Source organism: Pleurodeles waltl, chromosome 3_1 (assembly GCF_031143425.1).
Source record: "Pleurodeles waltl isolate 20211129_DDA chromosome 3_1, aPleWal1.hap1.20221129, whole genome shotgun sequence".
Lineage (NCBI taxonomy): Eukaryota > Metazoa > Chordata > Amphibia > Caudata > Salamandridae > Pleurodeles > Pleurodeles waltl.
Window position 1 is genome coordinate 1,285,423,554 of NC_090440.1, and position 24,327 is coordinate 1,285,447,880.

A 24,327-nucleotide genomic window follows, 5' to 3' on the forward strand; every position below is an offset into this window, starting at 1 on the left:
CAGGACAGGGAACATTAGTTTTAGGAAAGCTCTCCATTGACTTAACCACAACCCCAGATTCATTGGCTTTGGCGGGATCGGGCATCAGATGGTAAGACAAGTACAACATTTATTTGTGAGATTTTTGGCTTACAAAAACAATCTGGATACAGTAGGCAGTCAGATCTAATAAAAAGGTGAAAACATGTATAGTGTGTGTTTTACTGTTTCAATCTTTAGAACTTTGCTTGCCAATTATAATGCAAAATTGTCACATTGTAAAATAGATCGAATGCTTCAGGATGTAGGCACACCACATATCCATCTTTTAGAATACAGAGCTTTGTTGGTGGCCTTCTGGCTGGTGGCACCGCACTCGTCACATCACAAAGCAGGGAATACGTTTCTAGGGCCTTCTGCACAGTTTCCAGGTCCCGACATACACCTATAGGTGCAGAACAGACTTTGAATTTTGATAAAAAGTTACTTTTGTTTTTAGGGTGGCCAGAATGACTCCAAGCTTAGCTCCAGGAAATCAGGGTACCACAATGTTGTCACTTAATCTGGAGCAAAGAAAATGATCCATTCAAAATGGTCACTTAACTTCTGAATCACCTTTGGTATCCTAGGGAAGGGAAGAAAAGCTTAATGGAGATTGAGTGTCCAGTTTAATATGAAGTTTTCCTCTATGTACAAAAACAGAGGGAGAAGGAGGTTGTGGTGCTGGGTCTGTCCTTCTTATGGCCTATATAACTTTAGAAAAGAGGCCCAGCTAAAAGAACTACCACATGATGGATAGCAAAAATAATTTTCCTGTTAGAAAAACCCTTACCCACCAGAGTTACCGCTTGGTGGCATGCTTCATCATTAGGTTTCTTCCCGTTCTGCTGCGGGATACTTGGGAGCACTGATGTAGTCTTGTCAGTGTTAATCACAGGAGGGATAGGAGTGTTGGGGTCTTGGGTGAGTTAAAAATACCTGTCTCCTAGTAATTCCAATGATTTCATAGATCTCTTGGAGGCCATATGATTGAAAAGGGGCCACGGAAGTGGGAGATGTAATGTTCATAACTTCCTAGTCTACATGTTTCAGAGCCTTGCCCCTAGGCTCCTCTTCAGGACCAAGGTGGACTCCCTGGTGCCACTCCTTATTTGACTACCTCTAATGAAAGCATAAATAATACATGCTTTATGATATGGTGCAATTCACCTTATTAATGTGGTGTCATAAGATGATGCCTATCATTTATGGTGTCCGTCATTGATACCTGTGGAAATACATGAGAGGCATAGTTATCATAGCCCCCATTTTTAATGGGCTGCTATATATGTTGTTTGTGGGTGTGGTGCCACCTATTTGCAAACTGCACCCCACTCGTGGGAAACGGCACTCGTGAATATCAGGACTGAGACTAAAGTACTCTCACAATCAACAGTACAAGACATACTACATTTAAAACTTTTAAACATGTAAACACGTGGGACACCAAACAGCACACACATGGTGCATGCGTAACCTACTTGGTAGGATTTGGATCCTCATATCATAGCTCCTCCGGGAGGGAGTGTGCTTGTAGTCACACTCTAAAGATTTGGCAACATTTTAGAATCGATTCATCTTAACGTATTTGTAGCACAATGTAAACAGTGTTCAAAAGGCACTTACTTCCTCAAAGCGACACTCCCGCTCTGTACCTAATGCTCACCACCTCGGAGTCTGCATCTTGAATGCTCACATCAGAGCAGAGTTTAAATTTGCAGCAGCTCTTGCATCTCGGCACGCTAAAGCATGTAGCACTAGACCACTAACTTGCCCAGATGGCGGCCTCCTGTGGAACTAAGGGGGGGGGTCCACGAGGACCGTAAAAGTAGGTATCCCTAGTGGGTGCCTGCAATTGCACAGAGGTAATTGGGGCTTTATGGGCTTACAGAGGCAGAACGGGGGATTCCCATATAATTTTGATAATTATTTGGGAGTTTCTTTCTTGTGTTTAACAAAGGGTTACTCGTTCCCTTCTTACTGTGATGGTGACATATATGTGAGTGGCTAATACTTATTGTTGAGGGTCTGCTCTATGGCCAGACCCGAGGGGCTTCCACTGGCTAGAGGTCCACTTCGTAAAGAATCTGTGCTGCAAATATTACCTGTTTACCTGATAGTGGAGGACCTACTTTTTATTTTTGATGTACGGACTGCGTAGAGTCTGCCTTCAGATTTAGTGAACTTGCTAGAATAGCTTCTAGTAGCCCAGTTATTCTTCTAGCACAATCCAACACATTTAGAACCTCAGCATCAGCCTGCCTTTTTTGTTGTGTTACTGTCTTTGAGAATCTGAACCTGAGTTGATCTTTCAGTTGTCATTGACTGATCTGTCTCCCAGAACAGCTCCCGTGCAAAACAGTGAGAACTAGAAGCTAAAAAAAGGTTTCTCCAGTGGGAAGCATTTCTGGTTGAAACCACAACTACATTTACAAAAGAAAGCAGTTTACAGCAAGAACTTGTCCCAGAGGTAGTCTTAGAGATGGTTCTATACAAAAGAGAACAAAGGCATTAGTCCAAGAAGGATCAGTATGGCCGGAGAGGATTGAAGGAAAACTGTTGATCATGTGATAAATACCTGGAACCCTTTCTAGGGGAAGGAAGGTAAAAGAGTGGTTCTCAACAGAGCACTAATGAATTACATCCTTTCAGATGTAAAGAGCACATATTTGTTTTTATTTATAATCTGCCCAATGTGAGCCAAAATGTTGGTTGTGATTTGTAGGATCTACTCGGCCTGATTTAGAAACATGTCTTTTATTTGCTTGTACTCCAGGTAGGTGTTGAAGTTCACCTGACTGTTGTCACTAGATCCATCTCATCAGAAGCCAAAGAATAAGTGTTTACAATTTTCTGCCTAATTTCCAGACCTTCACATGTAACTGTGGGTGTGCATCCCTTCCCTAAACAGGGCAAATTGGAAATGCTCCTCCTCCTCAGTGAAATGTAGAAATTGTGTGTGATATTCCCAGATAGGCATCTGGAAGTATGTATTGTGAATATCCAAACAGACCATACATTCCTTAAACCTAAGTGACTTGAGAATCTGCTGAATCATTGCCATGTTTAGCCTCTGCTTTTCCAGAACTCTGCTGTAGAATCAAAAGGAGAGGATACATTGAAGTCCTCTCTCTTGCTTGGAACTAATGTTACGTAAGAGCTCCTTCCCTCTTTCAGGAGCAGGACATTTTTCCACTATTCTCTTTTGAGATTTTACACTTTATACATCAAGATGGCTGTGTGTGGGTTGTCTGGGGCACTGTAGGACAAGAGGGTTCCTTCTGCACAATAGGAGGTGTACCCCAAAAAATGAATGTTGTTTATCCTGTTATTGAAGATCTCAGAGCAGAATACTTAGAGTGATTGGGTTTAGGAAAGAGGGGTGGTCTTGCTGTTAGCAGCCTCTTCTCTCCTGCACCAAGGCCTTCTGCTCATGGAATGGTGGTGACCTGTACAAGACAGTGTCTGCAAAAATCACAGAACCATATTGTTAATGGGAATTTCAGACTTATGAGAGTGACCTGTCTTCTAGTTTCCTTACCATCAATTAAAATGCGTGCGAATGAGCCACAATGAGGTAACGATGAGGATAACATGGATAAACCTACATTTTCCATTGACGAGTGTTAATTACAAGTCAACAGGCATGGTGCATTGCAAGCTCCTGGGGGCAAACTGCCAGGTGCAAAGACATTTCACCGTAAAATACCTAGTTTCGTGGTCTCAAGATTAAGAGGGCAGATGTCTGAATTACTAGCCTTTCACCTAAAATAGCAGAATTTGAGGGAGCTAGTTTTACCACTCTGGCTGTGTGTCTGGTGGGTGTTATTTTCTCCCACTGAATAGAAGGGGTCGATGTATACCTCATTGAAAGGCAGCAGTCCTTTGGTTTCCATGGACTTGTTGTTAAGGATCTCAGAGTTTTTACTGAGTTTAACAAGTGTGTAGAGACAGATTCGAAATCCCCACAACCTTTAACTCTCATATCTAGCCAGCTTGCATTTTGGAAAATCAGCAGGACCTCCATCTTCAAGTGTCAGGACTGTAAATAATGTATCCACCCCACTGTTGTCATCCTTTTCCCTTGAGGGACAGCCCTTGGAAAGAATGGACTTATCTGAAACATATCTAAAAATGTCAGAGAACCTTAAAAAAAAAAAGGCATAATGTCTTGTAATTGTCATCATTAAAGACATATCTTTCTCTTATAAACATGCAGCCCTTTTCTGGCAGTTTAAAGTATGAGGTCTGTTGCTGGCATTGTTAAAGGGCATATTCCAAACATGGTGCTTGTTCCAAATCAGAAGCCTTGGGCATTGCTGTAGGTACAACATAATATGGAACTACAACGGTCCATATATAAATTAACCATACTATTTTCATTAACAAAAACTCAGTTACATCTCAAATGAATTGTATCCATGCAGCATAAAACACAATCATGTTTTTAAAACTTTCATATAAAAAATACTAATGTTTATTAATACATCTAAGTGTCTCCATACACCGTTGTCATATTTCTCATAAAAACAAATTCTAAAATTTCCCCCAACAAAGAAGAAAAAAAAGAAAATTGTGCAAGAGAAAAGTGCTCGTGATTAGAAAAGAAAAAAATTATTTAAAACTTTATAAGTTATTTGTGTCCATAAGCCTGTTGGTTGACCACTCTACAAAAAACCGAATGACCATCAAATCTCCTCAGAGTAAGGTGTTCCTGGTCATGAGTTACCCTGTCGATGGAATTAATATACCAATGCAGGCTAATCAATAATCGTTGACGTTTCGACCTGGCGTAAAAGATGGGGCCAGTTTTAAACTCCCAAGCTAGGTACCGCAGGCAGCTTCTTGTGTTGCACAGGAGTGTAGCCATAGCACAGAGCTAAATACCAAAGACATCATTGCTTCAGCTTGGTACCTGTATAGGCCCAGAGCAAAAGCCTCTGGAGTTGATAGAGGACCTACCACCGCTGAGTAGACAGATTACAGAATAGCAGCTCCATCTTGTAAAACCGCTGTTTCTTGTGGTGGCAAGATGATGAATAACAATTATGACTCCAATGACAGCGGTGCCTTAGGGTATGTCTGAGAACAACTTATTTTAGGTGATATAGATTTACATAGACTACTTCCTTTGTGATTTCATGGACAAATTTACCTCCCTCACTCTTGCATATTGTCAGAGTGTACAAGTCCCATGTTACAGCATCCTGCTTTGAACTTCGACATCAAGAATACGGATCTATCCTAGATATTTCTGTCCAACAACTGGAACAAGGCTAAGCATCTGAAGGTTTTGGTGGAGACATGTCTAATGAGCTAAGGACCCTGACATCTCTTAGGTGGGGAAAAATGCCTTCAGTGGTGAGCTCTTTTATGAACCACCTTTGTCTCTCCCAGGGTTAACATCACCAGGATCTGTGGCTTATGCTGCGACTCCACCAGTTAGTAGCAGTGATGAGGAATTGCTCAAAGTCTTTGAGGTCCAACTTGAAGGCTATGCAAAGTTGAAAGAGAGGAATTCGAATCTGCTTGAATCAGCTTCATATGAAGAAGTGATCTGCTAGCCAGAGTGTCAAGTAGTTTCAGGTAAGTGACTAACGCTGGTATTAAACTGAAAGTCTCCAGACTCAAAGGTTAGGAAAGCTGTGTAATAATTCACATCCCCATTGCTCAAGTCTGTAATCAGTTCAACCAAGTAAATCTGGTGTTTGTATTTGCTTTTCAGTGGCAGAAGCATTTCTCTTCCCTGAGGAACCCAAAGAACTGCACTGAAGTGGCACTTTTGTGCTTTTTTCCCTCTGTAGACCTCTTGTGTGCAAACCTGGTACAATTCAGATACAATATTAGTGACTCATTGTGTGGTATGATGGATATAGACGGGGCCACATTAAGTTCCCCAAAATCCTATGAGCACAACTTGTGCTTGTGATTTGGGTAATGCTCGAGAGCAACGTAGCAGTAAGTTGAACTGACCAGTTAATTGAAAGCCCAACATAAGGCGGCAATGAGCGTATATTTATGTATTAACACGCTGTTCTAAAGGAACTGCAGAATTTGGTCTAGTGTAAATGAAATGGCACAGTACCTTTTTGTGTTTACCCTGTGTCACATTGCTTTCAGACCTTCACGCTGCCTACTGCCAGCCTTGCCAGTTATTAAATCTTTTCCACTACTAAAAATAAGCCATTTCCCAGCCCATTAGTGGCTACTGCTGCCAGATGCTAAACTGAATGCTGCTGCTACTGACTGCAAAAACACAGTGAGTGCAGTGGCAGCAGCACTAGAAGATGTAATTTTAATCTGCAGCCTCTATACAGATGGCAGAGGCACTGTTGAAAAGGGTTACTTTTCCCTGTCCTAGGCATCTCTCCTAAAAGCATTCCAGGGATTGTGGCAGAATACGATACCAGGCTGGAATTCTTATACTATCCTCCCGTCTAATGTCCCTCGGCCACCAGCACAATGGTAGCATCTCTGAACAACACAAGGCAAATGCATCCTTCCTGTCCCACCATCCCGGTCTCACAGGTAGTCTTTGCAGTCAGTCAGCTGGTAAGTAAAGGTTCAAATCGAAGGGGAAACATAAGACGACAGAGCAGAATTCGACCTCATTCTGACACTTTTTTTCTTATCTAAAGTGAAGTTGCAGGGATGTTAAGGTGCCAATCAATCTTTCTCCCGATTGAGGGGCAGATTCTACAATTGATCCAGATATGTCCTCAGTTACTCGGGCCATTGGCAACACCCCTGCAGGTCGAGGCCTTGCTGTGTATCTTTGGCACTCTTCTGGGTCCCTGTGGTGCACCTTTGGGCTCCAGTCATCCACAGTCGAGTCACGGCCAGTGGATTCATCACCTTTGCCATCTGAGCTGTGCAAGGTCCACACTAACTCCAGCGCTGTCAAGCTTCTCCCACCGCCCCTACGACTCGGGATGGGAAAGCTTATATGGCAATCAGTGAGACCACTCCTTCCCACTTAAGGCCTGACTTCTATCAGGGTCAACAAAATACCTCTGCCTTGGGGTGCTGTGGAAATCCTTTCCCACCAAATTTGTGACCCAAAAGCGGAAAACCTTTAGGCTGTTGGTGGTCATGTTTGGAAGAAGCACCCACCTTTCTCCCAAGAGGCCGCACTTCCGAGGACCCCCACTTCCAAAAGGCCCACAACATGCCCCTGCCTTTCCACTCAGTCAGGCAGTTGACACCCCAAGGGGATGTGAAAGATCACTAGAATGCTGGGATACTGAGCAGAGGAGTTAATTAGCTCCTAAATAGGACCGGGCTTCCTCTGCCTCGTTCTAGGCCTGCAGTATGTCGCAGCTTTTCCCTCCCCCAGAATAGAATGTAGGTTTTTCACCCTGTAGAGATTTACCATCAAGGAGGGATGAAAGCCTGTTAGGCCCCGTGAGGTAGTGAACGAGGACATGCATCCCGAACAGAAGTCTGCCCCCTCCCTGGCCTGCAGCAGACAATGTGTTTTTCCTTGCCCTGGAGAGCAGATAAGGGAGGGTTACCTTCTCCTGATCTACCTTAGGCTTAGTGAATGGTGGCGTTCTCCCACCTACAAAGGGTCCAACATCTCCCAGTCTGCTGTGTTGTGCAATGTTTTCCCTCTTCTGATGGATACTTTTATCCACAGATTGCTCTCCTTTAGAGTATTCCTCTGGTGCCTGACTGACTCAGGAAACTTTTCATAGCAGTGCTGTCACATGGCACTAGGTTGCACCATGCAATTGAGTTGGCTTCGCTACACCTCAGAAGTGACAGAGGGGAGCTGCATATAAGTGCCACCCCTGCACGCCATCAGTCCTACTCTCCGCACCTTTGAACCTAGATCTGATGCTTTGCTCACTCTTTTGTGGGTGTTTGACAAATTCTAATTGAAATCCAGTGCATAAGGAAACTATCTAAAACTACAGAGTTCAAACAATTCTGTGGCTGTTAAAAAAACCACAGGTGTCTGTAACGGACCCACATGAGGTGTGCCTTTGGTGTTTGGGCTCGGGGCACAATTCCAAAGCGGTGCGATAAGTATGCCAGCATGCCCTCAACTGTAATCTGAGACCGGGAAGTGAAACTGTATGTCACTGAACATAGGAACAAGTCACAAACCTTGAGTAAGTCCCACTCGGGAGTCAAAGTTGCAGACTCGTTCAGTCACTCAAGGCCGATGCCAAGACAAGTTAGTCTTTGCAGTCGATGTCATCTGGTAAGTCAAAGCCCAAATCGAAGATGAAACATAAGAAGGTGAAGTGGGACCCTATCCCTCTACTTTTAATCTAAAGTGAAGTTGCAAGGTTGTTAATTAAGGTGCCATTCAGTCTCTCTCCCAATCGAGGAGGTGGTTCTGCAGTTGATACTTATGCGACTTGAGTTCATCAGACCATCGGCAACACTGCAGCAGGTTGAGGCCTTTTAGGAGGCCATGCTACTTATTTTGTCTCTCTTCTGACAACCTGTAGTGCACCTTTGGGCCCCAGGTATGCAAAGGTGCCTCCAGTTGGATAACCGCTAGTGGATCTGTCCTCTGGGCCATCTAAACTTCGCAATTCCCACACCAACAATAGTGCCGACTTCTATCCTGGCTGCAAGACCTGCACTGATCCCGCTCAAGATGATGCCATCTCGACCCCGACTGAGTTTGTGCTCTGATTATACTCCAGTGTGCCCGATTCTTGTGTAGCTTGGTTCAGACAGTATACTTCCACGGAGCTGTTCTCAAAGGCTGTATCACCTATTTGTTTTCGATTCTGACCAGAGTTTGCCAACGCTTGTAGATGACAGTGGTGACAATGGGGATAATTTACCACCACATTATGATGGTGACAGGTTATCCATGCATTTACAGGGGGCCAGAGGGCTCAATACGTAACCTGATTGGGGTTGATTTTCGCAATTGGGCCACTAACAGAAGAGAGTCCTTCCTTTTCTGTGGCAATTTGTAGTAATGCTGAGGTCCTGGACCTACAACTGCCTTCTGATGAAGTTAGGACAAACTTCTTACAAAAGTCCTGCAACCTAGGCCTGCTTCCTCTGAGCCTTTACTCCCATTCAACAAATCTCTGACACTCTGATGGGCTGTTGGTCTAAGCCTTGCTCTTCCCATCAGTTAAGAAGCAGGTGTCCAGACGCCACACAGCGGTGCCTGGCAACCCTAATTTTCTTATGCAGCATCCTACTCCTGGGAGTTTGGTGATCCTATTTCTTTACCACAACCCCCTCACGAGGGAGTCAAAAAGAATTGAGGTGTTAAACATGTGTTGCCTTAGGTCATCCCAGCCTTGACCTCAGTCAACACAGTGTGCCTCTTACTGATAATATGCACTCCCTCTGAGACATGGTTTGCAGACAGGATTTGTGAATTCTTTAAGGTTTCAGAATCAATTTGGGGTGATTGTCTTTCAATTTTCATTTTTGTCTGTTGCTCAGACACACTGCCTTGAGCAAGGTGATGTCTTTCACAGCATGTAGCAGCGGTACTGCCTCCTAGCAGGGGCATCCTAAGTGTGCTCCTGACTATCAGCAGCCTTCCAGAAGCAGCAATTGGGGCTATACAGCAGGACAAGCCATGCTTAAAAGTGTCCTCACCTTGAACAACACAGACTGCAGTCCTACCTTTCACCCCTGCCCTTCACAAAATGACAGGGCTCAGTAAGAACGAATCAGCAGCCCTCAGTGAATTTAGAAGGGTACCCCTTCTCCATCCTTCTTCACTTAATTTTCTCGGTCTCCACTCTCCAGCCACAGAAATGCAGTCAGTGCATTTCCACTGACTGGGCAAGCTGTATTCACCCTCCATCTTGTACCATGCTAAACTAGGGGCCATCCAAAATAGATCTCCCTGCTCTGAATACTCACACTCACCAGATACAGACTCCTAACAAACATTAATCTACCAGGCACAGTAAATGGCACCGCAAGGATCTGGGTTTCACATAACAACAAAACTTTATATTAGGTGAATCTGTAGACCACACACACTTTCATATAGAGAAAAAGATTTGCTCACATTTTGATTAACTTAAACCTGATATGCTGCCACCACCCACTTAATGTGATTTACTTAGGGCATGGACATTAACCCTATGCCCCTAAGAGTGTACACTTGGTGCACCCTTCCAAGCCACAGAACATGGACAAAACCTTTTAATTACAATGGACAGGCCTACTTCTAAAGATGTTCTTTAAGCTGTGTGTGATAACTGATAGTTTAATGCTTAGTGTGTCATCCCTTACATGAACAGCTCAATCCTACAAGCTCACTGCCACACACCGTACCCTGCTGACTGGCAATTCATTGGGCCGTTGTCAATATGCATGACCATTCATCTTCCTGGGTAGTCTTCTTTAGACACCTTATAGAGAGGAGGGACGCCATAATATGATTCTGTGCCTTGCAACACATTACCCTTCTTGTATTTTCCTGCAAGCATTAATCATACTCTACCTAATTCACACTAAGGGGAAGAGGTGGGGGGACTCTCAAACAGCATGACTGTATCTAAATCCCTCTTGGTCATCCACACTCCTTTTAGCTCCTTTGCTTTCTTTGTATTCTGATTGGTGACCCTTGCAGGCCATCCTCTCTATCACTTTTCATCTGCTTCCTCTACAGTTAGTGATTTTATGATTGGGTCAACATCACTCTTTTACCAACTGTGTATGATATTCACCTCTGCCTGACAGAGAGAGCCACACTGTTAGCTGTTTGACTGGGAGTAAAATTCCCAGCTTTGCCAAACCACAGTGTAAATGTAGTGAGTGTGATGTAAGGCAGGTGCATGTGTTAGATCATGAGTACTTATTCAAGACTTGCCTGTGATGGTACTCACAAAGTGTTGAGCAGTAAAAGTAACCAAAACAGTAAAAAAAAAAAAAAAAAAAAAAACATTGAGATATAAAATGCAAAGTCTGTACCTTTTAGTAACTTCAAGCAGGTTTCCAAACACTAGTCAAAACCTGCAAGAACTGCATTCAGGCGTTTTAGGTGCCTGTTGACGGGGAAAGGAGACTGGAGGCAGCAGAAGAAGAGAAGGCACTGGAAAACAGGAGCTTCATATGGAATAGTTGAACCTGCTACAGAGCTTCAATACTGGGGCTTTCACAGCTGAAAAGTATAGACGCAGTGGAGGATCACGTCTTTTGTAGTAATGTCGAGTCCAGACCATGCTCATTGAGGCACAGTTGAATTGAGAATATGGGGACAGAAGACGATTGAGCCAGCATGCATGTATGTTTTCCAAAAAGATAGCATCTACTTGAATTCAGTTTTTATCCTGCTCTATTGGATCACCATGGCGGTTTCTCAGACCCATACAATTCGGAATCAAAACCAAAGCCTTGTGAGATATTTCTTTTAGCATGTAAGACATTTGTGAGGGATTTGATCTGTAGTGCTTTTTCATAAACAAACCTGCTCTATTTGTGCGTACAAGATGGCGGTTGACAAGGTAAAATATCCCTGTGGTCTTGTAAACAACATACAAGCCTGTCATCATATAAGGAACAACAAATATAGATACCATTCGAATGAGGATTACATTTTCTATACTTAGGAGTCAAAAGATGTTCAGCTATGAGGAAATATGGTAATCACAATAATCATACACTGCGCGGAAGCACACTACTTTAGCCTTAGTTTATACTGCAGAGCATGAGCAGAAGGACCGACACAAGGGGAGTTGAAGAGATATTCATAATCATATAAACAGGAGGAGTTTTCTAGAACTAGCTCATAGCTTAACAGGAAAATCATGCTATACCACAACAATTGCCAGTTTAGGGAAGTAACTAGGAGTGCTTTGGGGGTAGGCATGTTTGTGATGAGTAGCTGAGACTGCTCTTCTTGATTGAAGATTCCATCTGTATGTTATAACATTACAAGTGTGTGGTAATCATGACAAACACCAATGTTGATTAAAAGATGCTTTATTTATACTACTGTCCCTAGCAGCGGCGGTAAGTTATAAGCCAAAACAATGACCAGTATCAAACTGCCAGACACTCGAAACTTTAACAATCTGTTATAGCATGTAGAACAAAGAATACAAAGACACAAGCAGGAAGGATAATGTCAGCAGCTCATGCCCAGGAATACATACATGTTATTGTTACTTACTATAAACTCATCTCATTACAACATAGCTCCTTCCTTTAAACATAACTAAAAAACAATGGTCTAACAAAGCTACAAGTACTAGCTGAAGGGAAATGAAAGAAAACAAACATTTTAAGTTAAAATCTGAAAACATTTTTTTAAGTTAAAATAAAATCTGAAATATTCTCAATGTGAGAAGAATGATCACTTAAAGCAGACAAATTGCTGGTACTTACTGGCAGAGAAAGCTATGGGTTCAATGACTTCAAAATCAGAAATATCTATAATTTGAGCAGAATCATCTTTTAAAACCGATGAAGTAGATTCAATGAATTCAAAATCCAATTGAATCAACATCTACATTATTGCCTTCTTCCAGCTTATTACTAGAACTACCTGCACTTCCATCAGGAGAAAATTCCTCAGTATGTAACTTGTCATGAGGATCTAAAAAAGACAGCAACTATGAAGAAGAATACAAATTGCTCTCACAGAAGTATCATATTTAGTATTTCCTAAAAATCCTTCACAACTTTGGTTAGTCTTTTCTTTCTCTTCCAAGATCCATTGTAGAGTTGAACTTAAGTTTTCCCACCCCTAATAATTTTTGAAAGGTTTAGAAAACGTGGATTCTCCTTTCTTTGCATTATAGGGTAGTTTGATTTTGACACAGTCAACAGCAAGTAACTTGGATTTGCTTTGATTTGATCTGTCAAGTTTATAATTTATCTCAGTCTTGGGTAATCCTTTCAACTCAGCATTCCTTTTAGCTACCCCATACATTGCTTTGATATCTAAAATGGCTAAATCCTTCTTGATCAAAGAAGGTGTGAGAGAGGTTTGTGGGATGCAACCTTTAAGCATTGAAAATGGGGAAAATCCTGTGCCCAAGTTCGGAGCAGAAATCATTTCTATAACAAACTCCCTGATATCAACCTTTGTTGACTGGTGCTGCCTGCACGGCTTCAACTACAACCCTATTAAATCTTTCTACCAGATCGTTCATATTAGGTGAGTAAAGTGATGTTGACAAATGTTAGATGTCATTATCCTTAAGAAACTTTTGGTATTTTAAAGAGGTAAATTGTTTCTCATTAACTGTGACAACACTGGATGGCAAACCCTCCTTGTGATAACATTCACGTAAAAATTGTAGCGTAGTGTCAATGGTAGGCTGGGACACCCATTTGACTTCTGCCCACCTAGAAAAATAGTCAAAAATGAAAGCATACACCTTGCATCTTGAAAGATTATCATAGGCCCTAAAATGTCCAAAGCTAATTTGTCCCAAGGTCTGTTGGGAAACTCCGAATTGATGGGAACAGCCTTGTAAGTACAAAGACACTTGTCAGTGTTGATACATATAGGACATTGCTTGACAAACCCAGAGATTTGTGAGTCCAAGTAGGGCCACCAAAATACTTCTCTGACCTGTTTCTTTGTGAAAGTCGCCTAAATGTCGCTTGTGTGCTAATTTGATGATATTGTGTTGAATACCCTAAGAAGGAATAACCCAATCCTCTTTTAAAACCATGTCCCTGAAAACTGCAATAGATTCTCTTAACTTTCCACTAGATCTGCATAGACAGGGTTAACATTTTCTCACGAGGTCACCTTTTGTTGGTGAGTTTCATAATTGTTTTTTAACTCCTCATATTCCTGGCAACTCTCCATACATGCTTCTCTCGATAACTTACCACCAGATGCAGACAGAACATCATCCACAACCACACATTCTTCGATGATCTCAGCATAAGACACTGCTGAATCATTTGATAATCTCGGAAGACAATCTCCAACACTGTTGCAAGACCATTGTAGATAATCTGCACGAAAATTGTATTTGTAAGGTTTGGAAAGAATTCTAACCAGGCGGGCAGACGTCCTACCAGTGTCAGTACTGTTTAGTAACGCCAAAAGAGGTTTATGGTCTGTTTTGATGGTGAATTCTATTCCCTATAGGTATGTTTTAAAATGTTAAATCGTTCACATGTAGGCTAAAGCGTTCCTCTCAATGGTGGAGTATCTGGCTTCTGAGCAAGAAAGAGGCGTCAAAGCAAAAGCCACAGTGTTATCCAAATCCTGCCATCTCTGATTAAGCATGGCTCCCAGACCTTGAAAATATAATCACCATACAAATAACAATAGAGTTTTTGATTAAAAGGGCTTAGAGGTAGAGCACTGACAATTAATTTTTTGAGTTTGCTAAATGCTGTCTGATGTTCCTTTAAACAATTGAATTTTATTCCTTCTTGAGTACGTTTCTCAAGGGTAATGCTGTGTGAGAAAATGTACACACAAATCTGGACTAAAACTCACACGGCCCAAGATAAGATCTCAGTTGATCCTTGTCAGTGGGTGTGCGCAGCATTTCAATAGCTTGACCTAAACACAGTTTTGATGGTATTCCTTTGGCAGATATGGTGTGACCCAAATCATCAACTTCCTGAGTGAGGAATTTCCATTTCTCCATTTATAACATCATGTATTTTTCTTGTAGGACTTGTAATACTTTAGACAACTGTAAATTGCGTAATTCTATGGTGTCTGCAAAAACAAGGATATTGTCTTGGAAACCATAACCCCATCCATACTTCTGAAGAGGGTAAACATAAGTTTTAGAAAAACGGATTCAATGGACGCTTGACCAAAAGGCATCCACACATACTGAAAAGCTCCATCAAGTGTGATAAATGTGATAAGATGTCTACAACCCTTTTCCAGCAAAATCTGGTGATATGGAGATTTAAGGTCCAATGATGTCAAGAATTTTGCCCCCTCCAACAGTGCCAAAAGTTCTTGTATTTTTGGGAGAGGATGACAGTCAACAATGATCTGTTGTTTAGAGACCTCAAATCAGCACGTAGCCTTAGAGAACCAGACGTTTTCTTTACCAGCACTATTGGAGACACCCATTCTGACAATTCGACAGGCTCAATTACCCTTTCATCTAACTGTTGTGATACTTTACTGAGATATTTTCTTATGCTAAGGAGTAGATCCATGAGTTTGTGTCTAACTGGAGATGCCCCTGCTTTCCGTTTAATCTCACAAGAAAAACCTTTAACCATGTCCAACTCATTTCTGAATACGTTTTTTTACTGGGAAATAACACCATCAATACCTTGATGAATGGTCATGCAGTACACAGGAATATCAGAAGTTGGCTCCAGAATGAGTCCTAGGTTCCCTTGGTGCCTCCATCCTAGAACATGTTGACCATGTTTAACAATGTACACTTTTTCTAAAATGGTGCAGGGAATATAGGAAATGGGAGCTACAACATAACCCAGGATGTTAATGATGGTTTGTCTAAACCATAAGCCTTTATATCGTTCTTTTCTATTACTCCAATGTGTTTTGGAAACGCTTCAGAATTAGGGAAAAGGCTGATCCTGAACCCACCAGCATGACAGATTTTACTCCATCAAAGTAAATCTCACAGTTCGGTGGCTTACAGGCATCATTGTCATTAGATGTGGTCAGAATCTCATAATGGCTGTTTTCCTCATATCCTGTTGTTAAAATTAGATTTGCTTTTTCGTCTTGACCTTAGTCAGTCTTACTCTCTACTATGGCATTAACATTGCATTGTGATCTGCAAACAGAAGAGAAATGTCCACCCTTCCTACACTTGAAACATTCTTCAGCCATAGCAGGACATGATAACTTATTGGCATGCATGCCAGAGCCACATCTAGCACATTTTGTTGAATTTATTTTTGTTAGCATTACACGCCACAGAAACTTTGAGATTGTTCTCCTTTTCATCATTAAGCATCTTGCATGAGCGTACTGATCTCTCAATACCGTTTGCCACTTCCACTTCTTTAGACAATGTTGGGTTCTTATGTCTTAATAATTGTTCCTACATTTTCTTATTGTAGGAATGCATCATCACTTGATCTTGAACATATTGATCAGCAGTAATACCAAATGCACACATTGCTAATAAAATGCGAAGAGCAGCATCGTAGCTTTCAACAGGTTCTGTAGCTAGTTGATGTCTTGAGTAAACGTTAAAGCGCTGCATCAAAACATTTGGCTCAATGGTAAAATCTGATGTTAGCCTGTCTAAAGCTTCACAAAATTCATCATATTCCTCAACCTCAACAGGAGCTTGATGTTGAGATAAGTGATCAAATATTTCTTGCGTCTGTAGTGATATTTGTGTTTTGACCACTGACTCTGTGTCGCACCACTTTGCACTTGGCTTAGCTGTCCACCGTCACATTAGCAGTCACAAGTTAGACTCCATTTTGTATTCAGCTTAGCCTTAGCTTCACCGCCATGTTAAAGATGAAAGTATTTTTCAGTGAAAAACATGTTATGCAACGTGTCTTCTCGTTCATGTTTTTATTCTGCGTGTTCTTTCTCACCCAGGGCTAGGACATAACGTGGAGGAGTCAGTCAGTTAGTCAGTGAGATAAGCAGGGAACGGTTTAGTCTTGAGAGGACATCTTGGGGTTTTGACCAATTCCAATGTGTTCTTTTCAAAACTGACCTGAGGTAGCCAGCATTTTTAAACACTTTTCATGGAGCAGGAGGGGTTTTCTAGAAATCTCCTTACTGGCTTGTTTAAGGTATATAAGAGACCCAGATCTACAGTGAGGAGATTCAGAGACCTCAATCACGATTGAGACGGCGAATGCCTGATATTTCCTGTGAGAGTAGATCTCTCTTTCTTTTTTCTGTCGAACCGGGGTCAACGACTTGTTGGCAGGAGAAAGAGGAAGGAGCAACTATGCCCCATGGTGATGAATTTTTACTAATTATTTGCTTTACATTGTATATGAATATATATATATCAAAATATAGGTATTTGTATCTTTGCATGTATATATTTGCTGTTTATAGATTGAGGATTCTTTGTAAATGTTCTCACTTTATTGTTGCACACATTTTAAAGGTGCACTTTCAGTTGTACTGACCTTCCTTCACAAGCCTTGAAGAGTGATTTAATAAATGTCTTCTTCAGACTAAGAAGCGCATTCCAGAGATTCTTTTTGACTCTTTTCAGTGTGTGTATTTTGGCTCGGTCACCAGTAAAGCAAAAAAGTGCCTCTGTACCAATAGAGGTCAACAACAAACCCTTGTTTCTTGTGGCAGTGAATGAATTGACTTCAGTGGTAATCATTAAGTTATTAAATGAGCCAATCAATTTATTCCATTTTGTGGGTAAATGATGGGTTCCAACACTGCTGCATACTGATGAAAAAATAAATGAACAATACCTGAACTGGAAATAATTTGTCAGGGTAAAAGAAATAGCATGCACTTCAGTGCCTGTCAGAAATGGATGATTTACCCTAAAGCAGCAAATACACTAAAGCAGCAAGATGGTTACTCTGGTGTATTGAAGCAAATGCAGACTCAGTACGATAAAAAATGCCGACACGTTTGTGACATGAGTGCTGGCCGGCTAGCTGTAGAGTGTTGCTGCACAGCGGTGCATACATAGAAAACGGCAGCACGTGTTATGTGGATGCCAACGTGAGCGCAGGGTGGCTAACGGAAAGGGTTGCTGTGCGAAGCTGCTGCACAGAGTTGCAGTGCATGGCAGCACTTCACTTACAGGCTCTGTGATCCACTCCTGTGATATGCAAAGGGGAAGCTTGCCGCTGGTCACAAACTCAGTGGTTGCAATCAGAATGCCGATCAGTGTCCTGAACATAGGTTGAGGTGGAGAACTGCTGCACTTTACTTAAATATGAGGAGGTTGTTCCGCGGTGACAGGCACAGCTAGAGACCGGTCCCTTGTCCCCAAAATGTGGTAATCACGACAGACGCCAATGTCAATTCAAAGATGCTTTATTTGTACAACTGTCCCCAGCAGTGGAGGTAAGTGACCATCCACAACAATGCCCAGTATCCAACTGGCAGAAACTTTAAATGTAAACATTCTAATAGAGCATGTGGAACGAAGCATACAAATACACGAACAGCAAGGATGATGTCAGCAGCTCATGCAGCTTGTGCCCAGGAATACATACAGGTTATTGTCACTTCGTTTATACTCATCTTATTAAAACAAAGTAAGATTTTGTTAAAATGTATTGGTATACGTGCATTTTCTGATCCGTTTATTTGAGAAGTTATATAGTGATTTGGGTATTTTTATGGCTGATGTTCTCTGCTCTTATGAAAAGATAATACTAAGTTATTTTCCTTTAAACACATATCTTTCATAGATTCACATCATCTAAACACTCCTATGGCCCAACAGGAAGCTCCACCGGGCATAAGAAATTAAAAAAAGTAAATACTGCCATAAATGTATCATTCAAAGGTGCGAAATGGGTGCCTGTTGTTGTTGTTTTTTTTTTGTTTTTTTTTGCAATGTCTTATTTGTTTTGTTTGATTCAACTTTTATTAGCTTTTTTGTGATATGCTTTCTCCCTTACCAAACAGTGCACATCCTTTATTTCAAAAGTAACGCCCTTGTTAATTTTGTAGGTATTTTTTGATCTGATGAGAGAAGTAAGAACAAAGAAGATGTCTGAAAACAAAGACAAAAATGGCAAGAAGAGTGGAAAGAACAAGAAGAGTTTCAAAGAAAGATGCTGTTTACTCTAATGGACCATGTGAGGAGAATTGCTATGAGCCAGACGCCACTAACATTATAGTTTTAAAACGCAAATTCTGTATTGCCATAAAGCATAGATAATTATTTAAACACTGTTACATTGTACGCATATCTGGCCTTTTTTCACTTGCATGTTTCTTTCCTTCTCTTCTTTCGGAGGCAAGGGCGTAGCTTGTAAAGGCAAGCCCATTTGAAAATTAATATCACAAGAAATGTTTTATACCTTTTTTCCTTTTTGAAAGGGCACAGCATTACCAAGTTTTATTATGGTCATTTTTTACCTTACCTATAATTTATGGTTGCTCTAATAGTTGAAACCAGTGGAAATTGATAATTGACATTTTGTTTTATAAATGTGGAAAATTGACTAAGGGTGTTACTTTTTTCTTGAATGGCCTTGTAAAATACAATTTTCTTGTATGTCATATTGAATGATCAGTCTCATTTTTTTAAAGTCAAATTTGTGATGATGATGCCCAGGCTTTGTTTTTTTTTTTTTTAGCACTACCTCATTATTTTTGGAGATCAGACTTGTGTATGATTACTAAATGCTTCTGCTCTCTCTTACTCAAGTGGAAAATATGGAAGACAACTTAGGAAGTAGAATTTTGTTCTGAAATATTACTTTGATTTTAATGAAACCCTAACTCTATCACTTCCCAGTATATCGATCTAGTGCTTCTGCCAGAGGAAAATGAATGTGCCAAGAAGGCTAGCTGTGCTTTGCAGCATTTATTAAATTAGTTTTCAGACATCCTTTGCAGTTGCTGTGAACTGTATGCCCAGTACTAAAGTCCTGATTTATGAATAAAGGAATCAGAACTAAAGAGGACTACTTTGTCCTGAGAGGAATGATGTTGGCTTGTAATGTGATAACAGATGTTTCAGTATTGCTCATCGTTGGTATATGATGAGGCATGTGTCAAATGAGAGATGTTGCCAGGCATGCAGCTTTTGTTATCTCAGGTATGCTTGATCCCCCAAGAGCGTTATTTGTTGGACAATTCAATTGTAGTATTATCTGTAAACGTCTTGACAGGGAAAATATGAGCCTTGATGATGAACTGTTAGTAATGTTGTTCAAGACAACTGGCTGCAGAAGGTCTCTTTAACAATACTTCTTTGTTTTTTTCAGTGTTAGACCTTAAACAATTGAAAATTGTGGTGTTGATTCCCATGTAACCAGCAGAAATCACAATCTCTCTGCATGATACTGACTGTTCTGGCTATAGGTGTTTGGTGCAGGATGTAGCATTGTGTCACAGGGTAAATTGTGTATTGCAGGAATGTCTATGCATCTGACATGACTTGTTGGCTCTAAAAAGCTGTCATTTTCATAAAATGTTTGTATTAAATATTTTACAAGTCACATATTGATGTCTGATTAAAGGCTGTTGCAAATTCAGACTATTACTTAATCATATAATTTTAAGACACTCAGTTGTGATTGGTTAAGGGTTACTTTTCTTTCCAGGTTTTAAATTGGCTTTCTCATTATATAAATACACTTGAACATCAGGAGCATACTTTAAACCAATTTGTATGCAAGAGTCCGAAAGGTGAAAATTTGAGGAATCAATTTTCCAGTTTTCAAAAATATGATCATAGCATACAAAGTGGAAATGTATTTATTTTAGGGAAATCGTACTTTGTTTGCCAAGAAGGTTACATTTAGTATTTTCATTTAGGTTCCTTAACCATATCAAACATATGTTAATTAAAAATACCTTTGATCCAGAGCATGTTTCCTCAGCTAACTGCTTGTATAATATTGTCCTTACAGTTAAAGGATGGGATGTTGTATGCCTTGGGTTTATTTGCTGCTTTATATGTTTTTCTTTTGAAAAGTCAAGAATTACTACTTCCAGCTTATGTTTTTCCTAATGAATGTCAGCTTACAACTAAAAGAAGCATGAGATTTAGTGCGATGTAATGTTCATTAACCTTTCAAGGCATTTCCACAAAGGTGAACACAGCATAGACTTTAATGGGATGTTCTCCAACCAATAACAGCAGCCCACCGCTTCTCTAAAGAGTGTATTTCTTAAACAAACCGTCCTTAGAAAGTGGTAAAATTTACAACACACTTGTTAGTCTGTGAATATTTGACATGTCTTTGAGGGAATTCAACTTTTTCCTGAAAGTTTAATGAATTTGCATTAGTCAGTAAGTATCAGGATTTGATTCTATGTTAACATTTACTAGACGTTAAGATTTTGCATCTGTTCCTGCAGGTAAACTACATGTCTATGCATCTCTCAAAATCTGAACCTTGTGCATCGTTGATCTGTTTTGCTCATCTTCTAAGTGTTTGGTGATGTTTGCGTGAAAAAAACAAAATTGTAATAAAAAAGTACATGGCTAATGTGGCTGGTGGATAGCAAGAGCTGTCCTCTTTCCCATCTCCATCTCTACCAATCTTGTGCTTCCAGCCAGTTAATGACTTTTAAGCTAGGGTGAACTTTTAAAAGTGTGAACCTTAAAACTTTGTGAGTAAACTTCTGGAATACTCGGTGACCCAGGCATATTCACTTATCAGTTTTAGCACTTGAGTATTCAAGGAGCTCACCAGGACACCCTCAAAGGGATATTTCTAAAACGCTAAGCAGTATTCCCTCATCCTTCCGGCAGTCTCCACTGACTGATCCATATTCTCTGTTGGCATCTGCCAGCACACCATAAAGGGACTATCTTTTGTGTTGCAGAAGATTGTTCTTCTATCTGTTGCTATCGCCATCATAAAAGAACTGCAGAAGACAACTCTCTTTATTTGGGCTATAGTGAAGTTGAAATGTTTGAAAAAGTATTCTGTATTTGATATTCATTCCCGAAGATTTCTTTTCTGAACCTTCTTCTCAGATGCCTGACTGCATGTTTATCTTTTGCAGCAATGGTAGTTTACCAGCACTATAATTTGCTGAGCTGGTGCAGCACTGATTCCCATTACAGGATCTGGTGCCACTGGTTGCATTTTATTTTTTACATCGATTACAGGTGTGGGATCTGGTGCTGTCGTGATTCTGTTAAATTTGTTTGAGTTTTCTAAGGCGTATGTCTCCGACCATGTTAACCTATCCCACGCTATTGGACTTCATGTCTCCTGAGAAATGTTACTGAAGGATATTTGTGATGATTTCATAAAGGTGTTCGGATGCAGGCATGTGGTAACTGTATGAGCAGAGACACCTAAAGTCAAATGTAGAAGAAAACGATATAGTTTTCGCTGAAGAGGTGATTATATCATATAATAAGATGCTTTCATGTACCGTTAGGAGCCCTCTGAGAAACACAGAAGACATGGAACTAGTTCTGGTTTTAGAACATTCTGTCATAGGTGAATTTTCCATCACCTGGAGCATTGGCAAAGCAAGTCCATGCTTTCCAGCCAGCCATGCTATTTTGATTCACAGAGATTAGATTCCTATAGCGTGCCTTCAGGCCATCAGATGGTTACCATAACACTAGTAGTGGCAGTTCTGCTCTGCTTCAGCCACCCATAATATACCAAGGCCTTCAGGGCCAGTAATGCCCGACCCTAGGGAAAAGAGGAAGCAGATCACTACAGCCACAAATCTTTGGAATATTAGCATCGCTCCTGATGCCTCTACCTGAGCAGACTTTGGCTACTGTGACAGACCTGATACTTAAATCAGCAAGGAAACACAGTTCTGATTATCTTTTTTTCAGAGAGAAAGATCTCCGACAAAGACTGTTCCAAACAAGAGGCCTTTTCCAGGTTCCTGGCACCCTTCAGATGGGATTCAGATGACCTAGGGTTCTTCAGACTGAATCGAAGGCGAGATGAGGATGATAATAGCAAATCTTAACACTTTTAAAAACTTTTATGCAGATTTGGTTATAGATTAGCGAAATGAAAGTGTCTTAGCCCTGGCTCCCTAAGGGACGTTTTATTTTGAGCTGACCTGCTTCAATTAATCATGAAAGCTTTGCACCTCTGGGTAATAGTAATAGCTTAGCCTTATTATTTCATACTGCAGGCTGAAGACTTTGTTTTGCCACTCAAAGTTCTCTTCAAAACCAGGCATGTCACAGGGGAACGTACACAGTAGGTACCTACTGTTTCTAGTTTGGTCCCAAATCCATCCATACCTTATACTTCCTAAGCAGTGGTAAGTATTGCATCATATTCTGGATCTCAGATGTGTGAACTCTTAATTGAAGAAAGATTGTGCATGGTAGAGCCAGACTGGGAAGCCCCCTTAGACCTGCAAGGCGCATATTTTCATGTTTACTTCACAAGTAAGTTTCTGAGGCTTGTGGTAGGAGGAAGCATTTCCATATTTCAGATTTACCCTTTGTTTTTTTTTATCAGTACGCAGTCTTCATAAATGTGATGGTAACGTTCATGTCTACCCATTACAGGAGTGCTGCCGCAGACTGACTCGTGGGAGTTGAGGTGCTCAGCATTTACATTCAGCAATCTTGCATTGTTTGGAATTTTCAGTACCTAATCATGTCCTCTTTGATCTTTACTGATAGGCTTCTGTTCAGAGTTGCGATTCTAGGAACAATGAAGCCCCCAACATTCTCTCCACCAGAGATTGAGGACATCTCTCAGATTATTTCACATTTGTTAAAGAAGCAACAAAAACAACCACATCAGGTCTGTGACTCCTGGATCTGATGAGCTTTATTTCCTTGCACCTCATACTCATTGAGTGTGAGTTAATTGCATGGAATCAATGTCTCCAATGGAATCCGTTTGAAGGCTGTCTCTGGGCTGATTTTATTTTTTTATTGCACAGAATATGATAAGCAAGTCTCTGTTTCGAGACTGTCCCACATAAATCTTGTACAGGAAACCAGTTAGACTGACTTCTTTTACGTTAGTTGTAGGTGCAACTCCTTTAGAATGAGGTGTACATTTACAGCACAACTTAATGGATTATGTATCCCTCAACAACAGCCTGTATATACACCTTCCAGAGCTGGTGTGTGTAGGTCTCAGGGCATTGCTTCCGTTGTTTCAAGGAAAGCAGATGCTAATACCCAATTACTACATTTTTTAAATCAAAAAAGGTGATGTGGGCTCACCCATTGGTGTAGTGATAGCTTGTGGGTATGGTACACTGATAAAAATGTAGTCTAGCAGCAGCTCATCTAGCTGGGGTTCTGAATAGCAGAATGTATTGGCTGAGCATACAGAGGCTAGTAAACAACCATCAGGAGCAGTTTCCAGTCAGTTCTTAGCTGGGAGATGGACCGAGCCAGACATTTATCTTTTTGTGACAAGAAGAATTGTTTCTTTTGCTCCAGGGAATTCCTTTCCAGGGGATCAGTGAAAAATACACTGTGCCTGGAGCAGTTGTTTGGCTTTCTTCAGGCTTTGTCATCTATCCAGAAAGTAATTCAGAAAATTCTTGGCACAGTACAGGGTACAGGTAATGGTCACCCAGATTAGGACTAGTGTAGCTAGATCTCTATTATGTACCATTTAGGCCCCTTTCACAGATTAACTCCTGTCTCCCAGATAGGAATGGTCTTGCTCGCCAGCCTGCATCTGCTGAAGATATGCGCCTGGAACATGAGGTCAGTTTTCATCTCAGTACTCGCTCAAGCCAGAGGTAATGAATAGCCTTCTGGTGATTAAAGGATCCTTCAACGA

The 24,327-nt window shown here is 40.9% G+C and overlaps 1 protein-coding gene across 1 annotated transcript in view; it reads left to right on the plus strand.

Moving 5' to 3' along the window:
- The window catches only part of RALB (RAS like proto-oncogene B), a 210,043-nt gene extending 189,937 nt beyond the window's left edge, over positions 1–20,106 (plus strand). The window contains exon 5 of the mRNA XM_069224620.1: positions 18,572–20,106. Coding sequence (XP_069080721.1) covers positions 18,572–18,691 — 120 coding nt within the window. The 3' untranslated portion in view covers positions 18,692–20,106. The remainder of the gene's footprint in view (positions 1–18,571) is intronic.
- Positions 20,107–24,327: the final 4,221 nt, after the last annotated feature.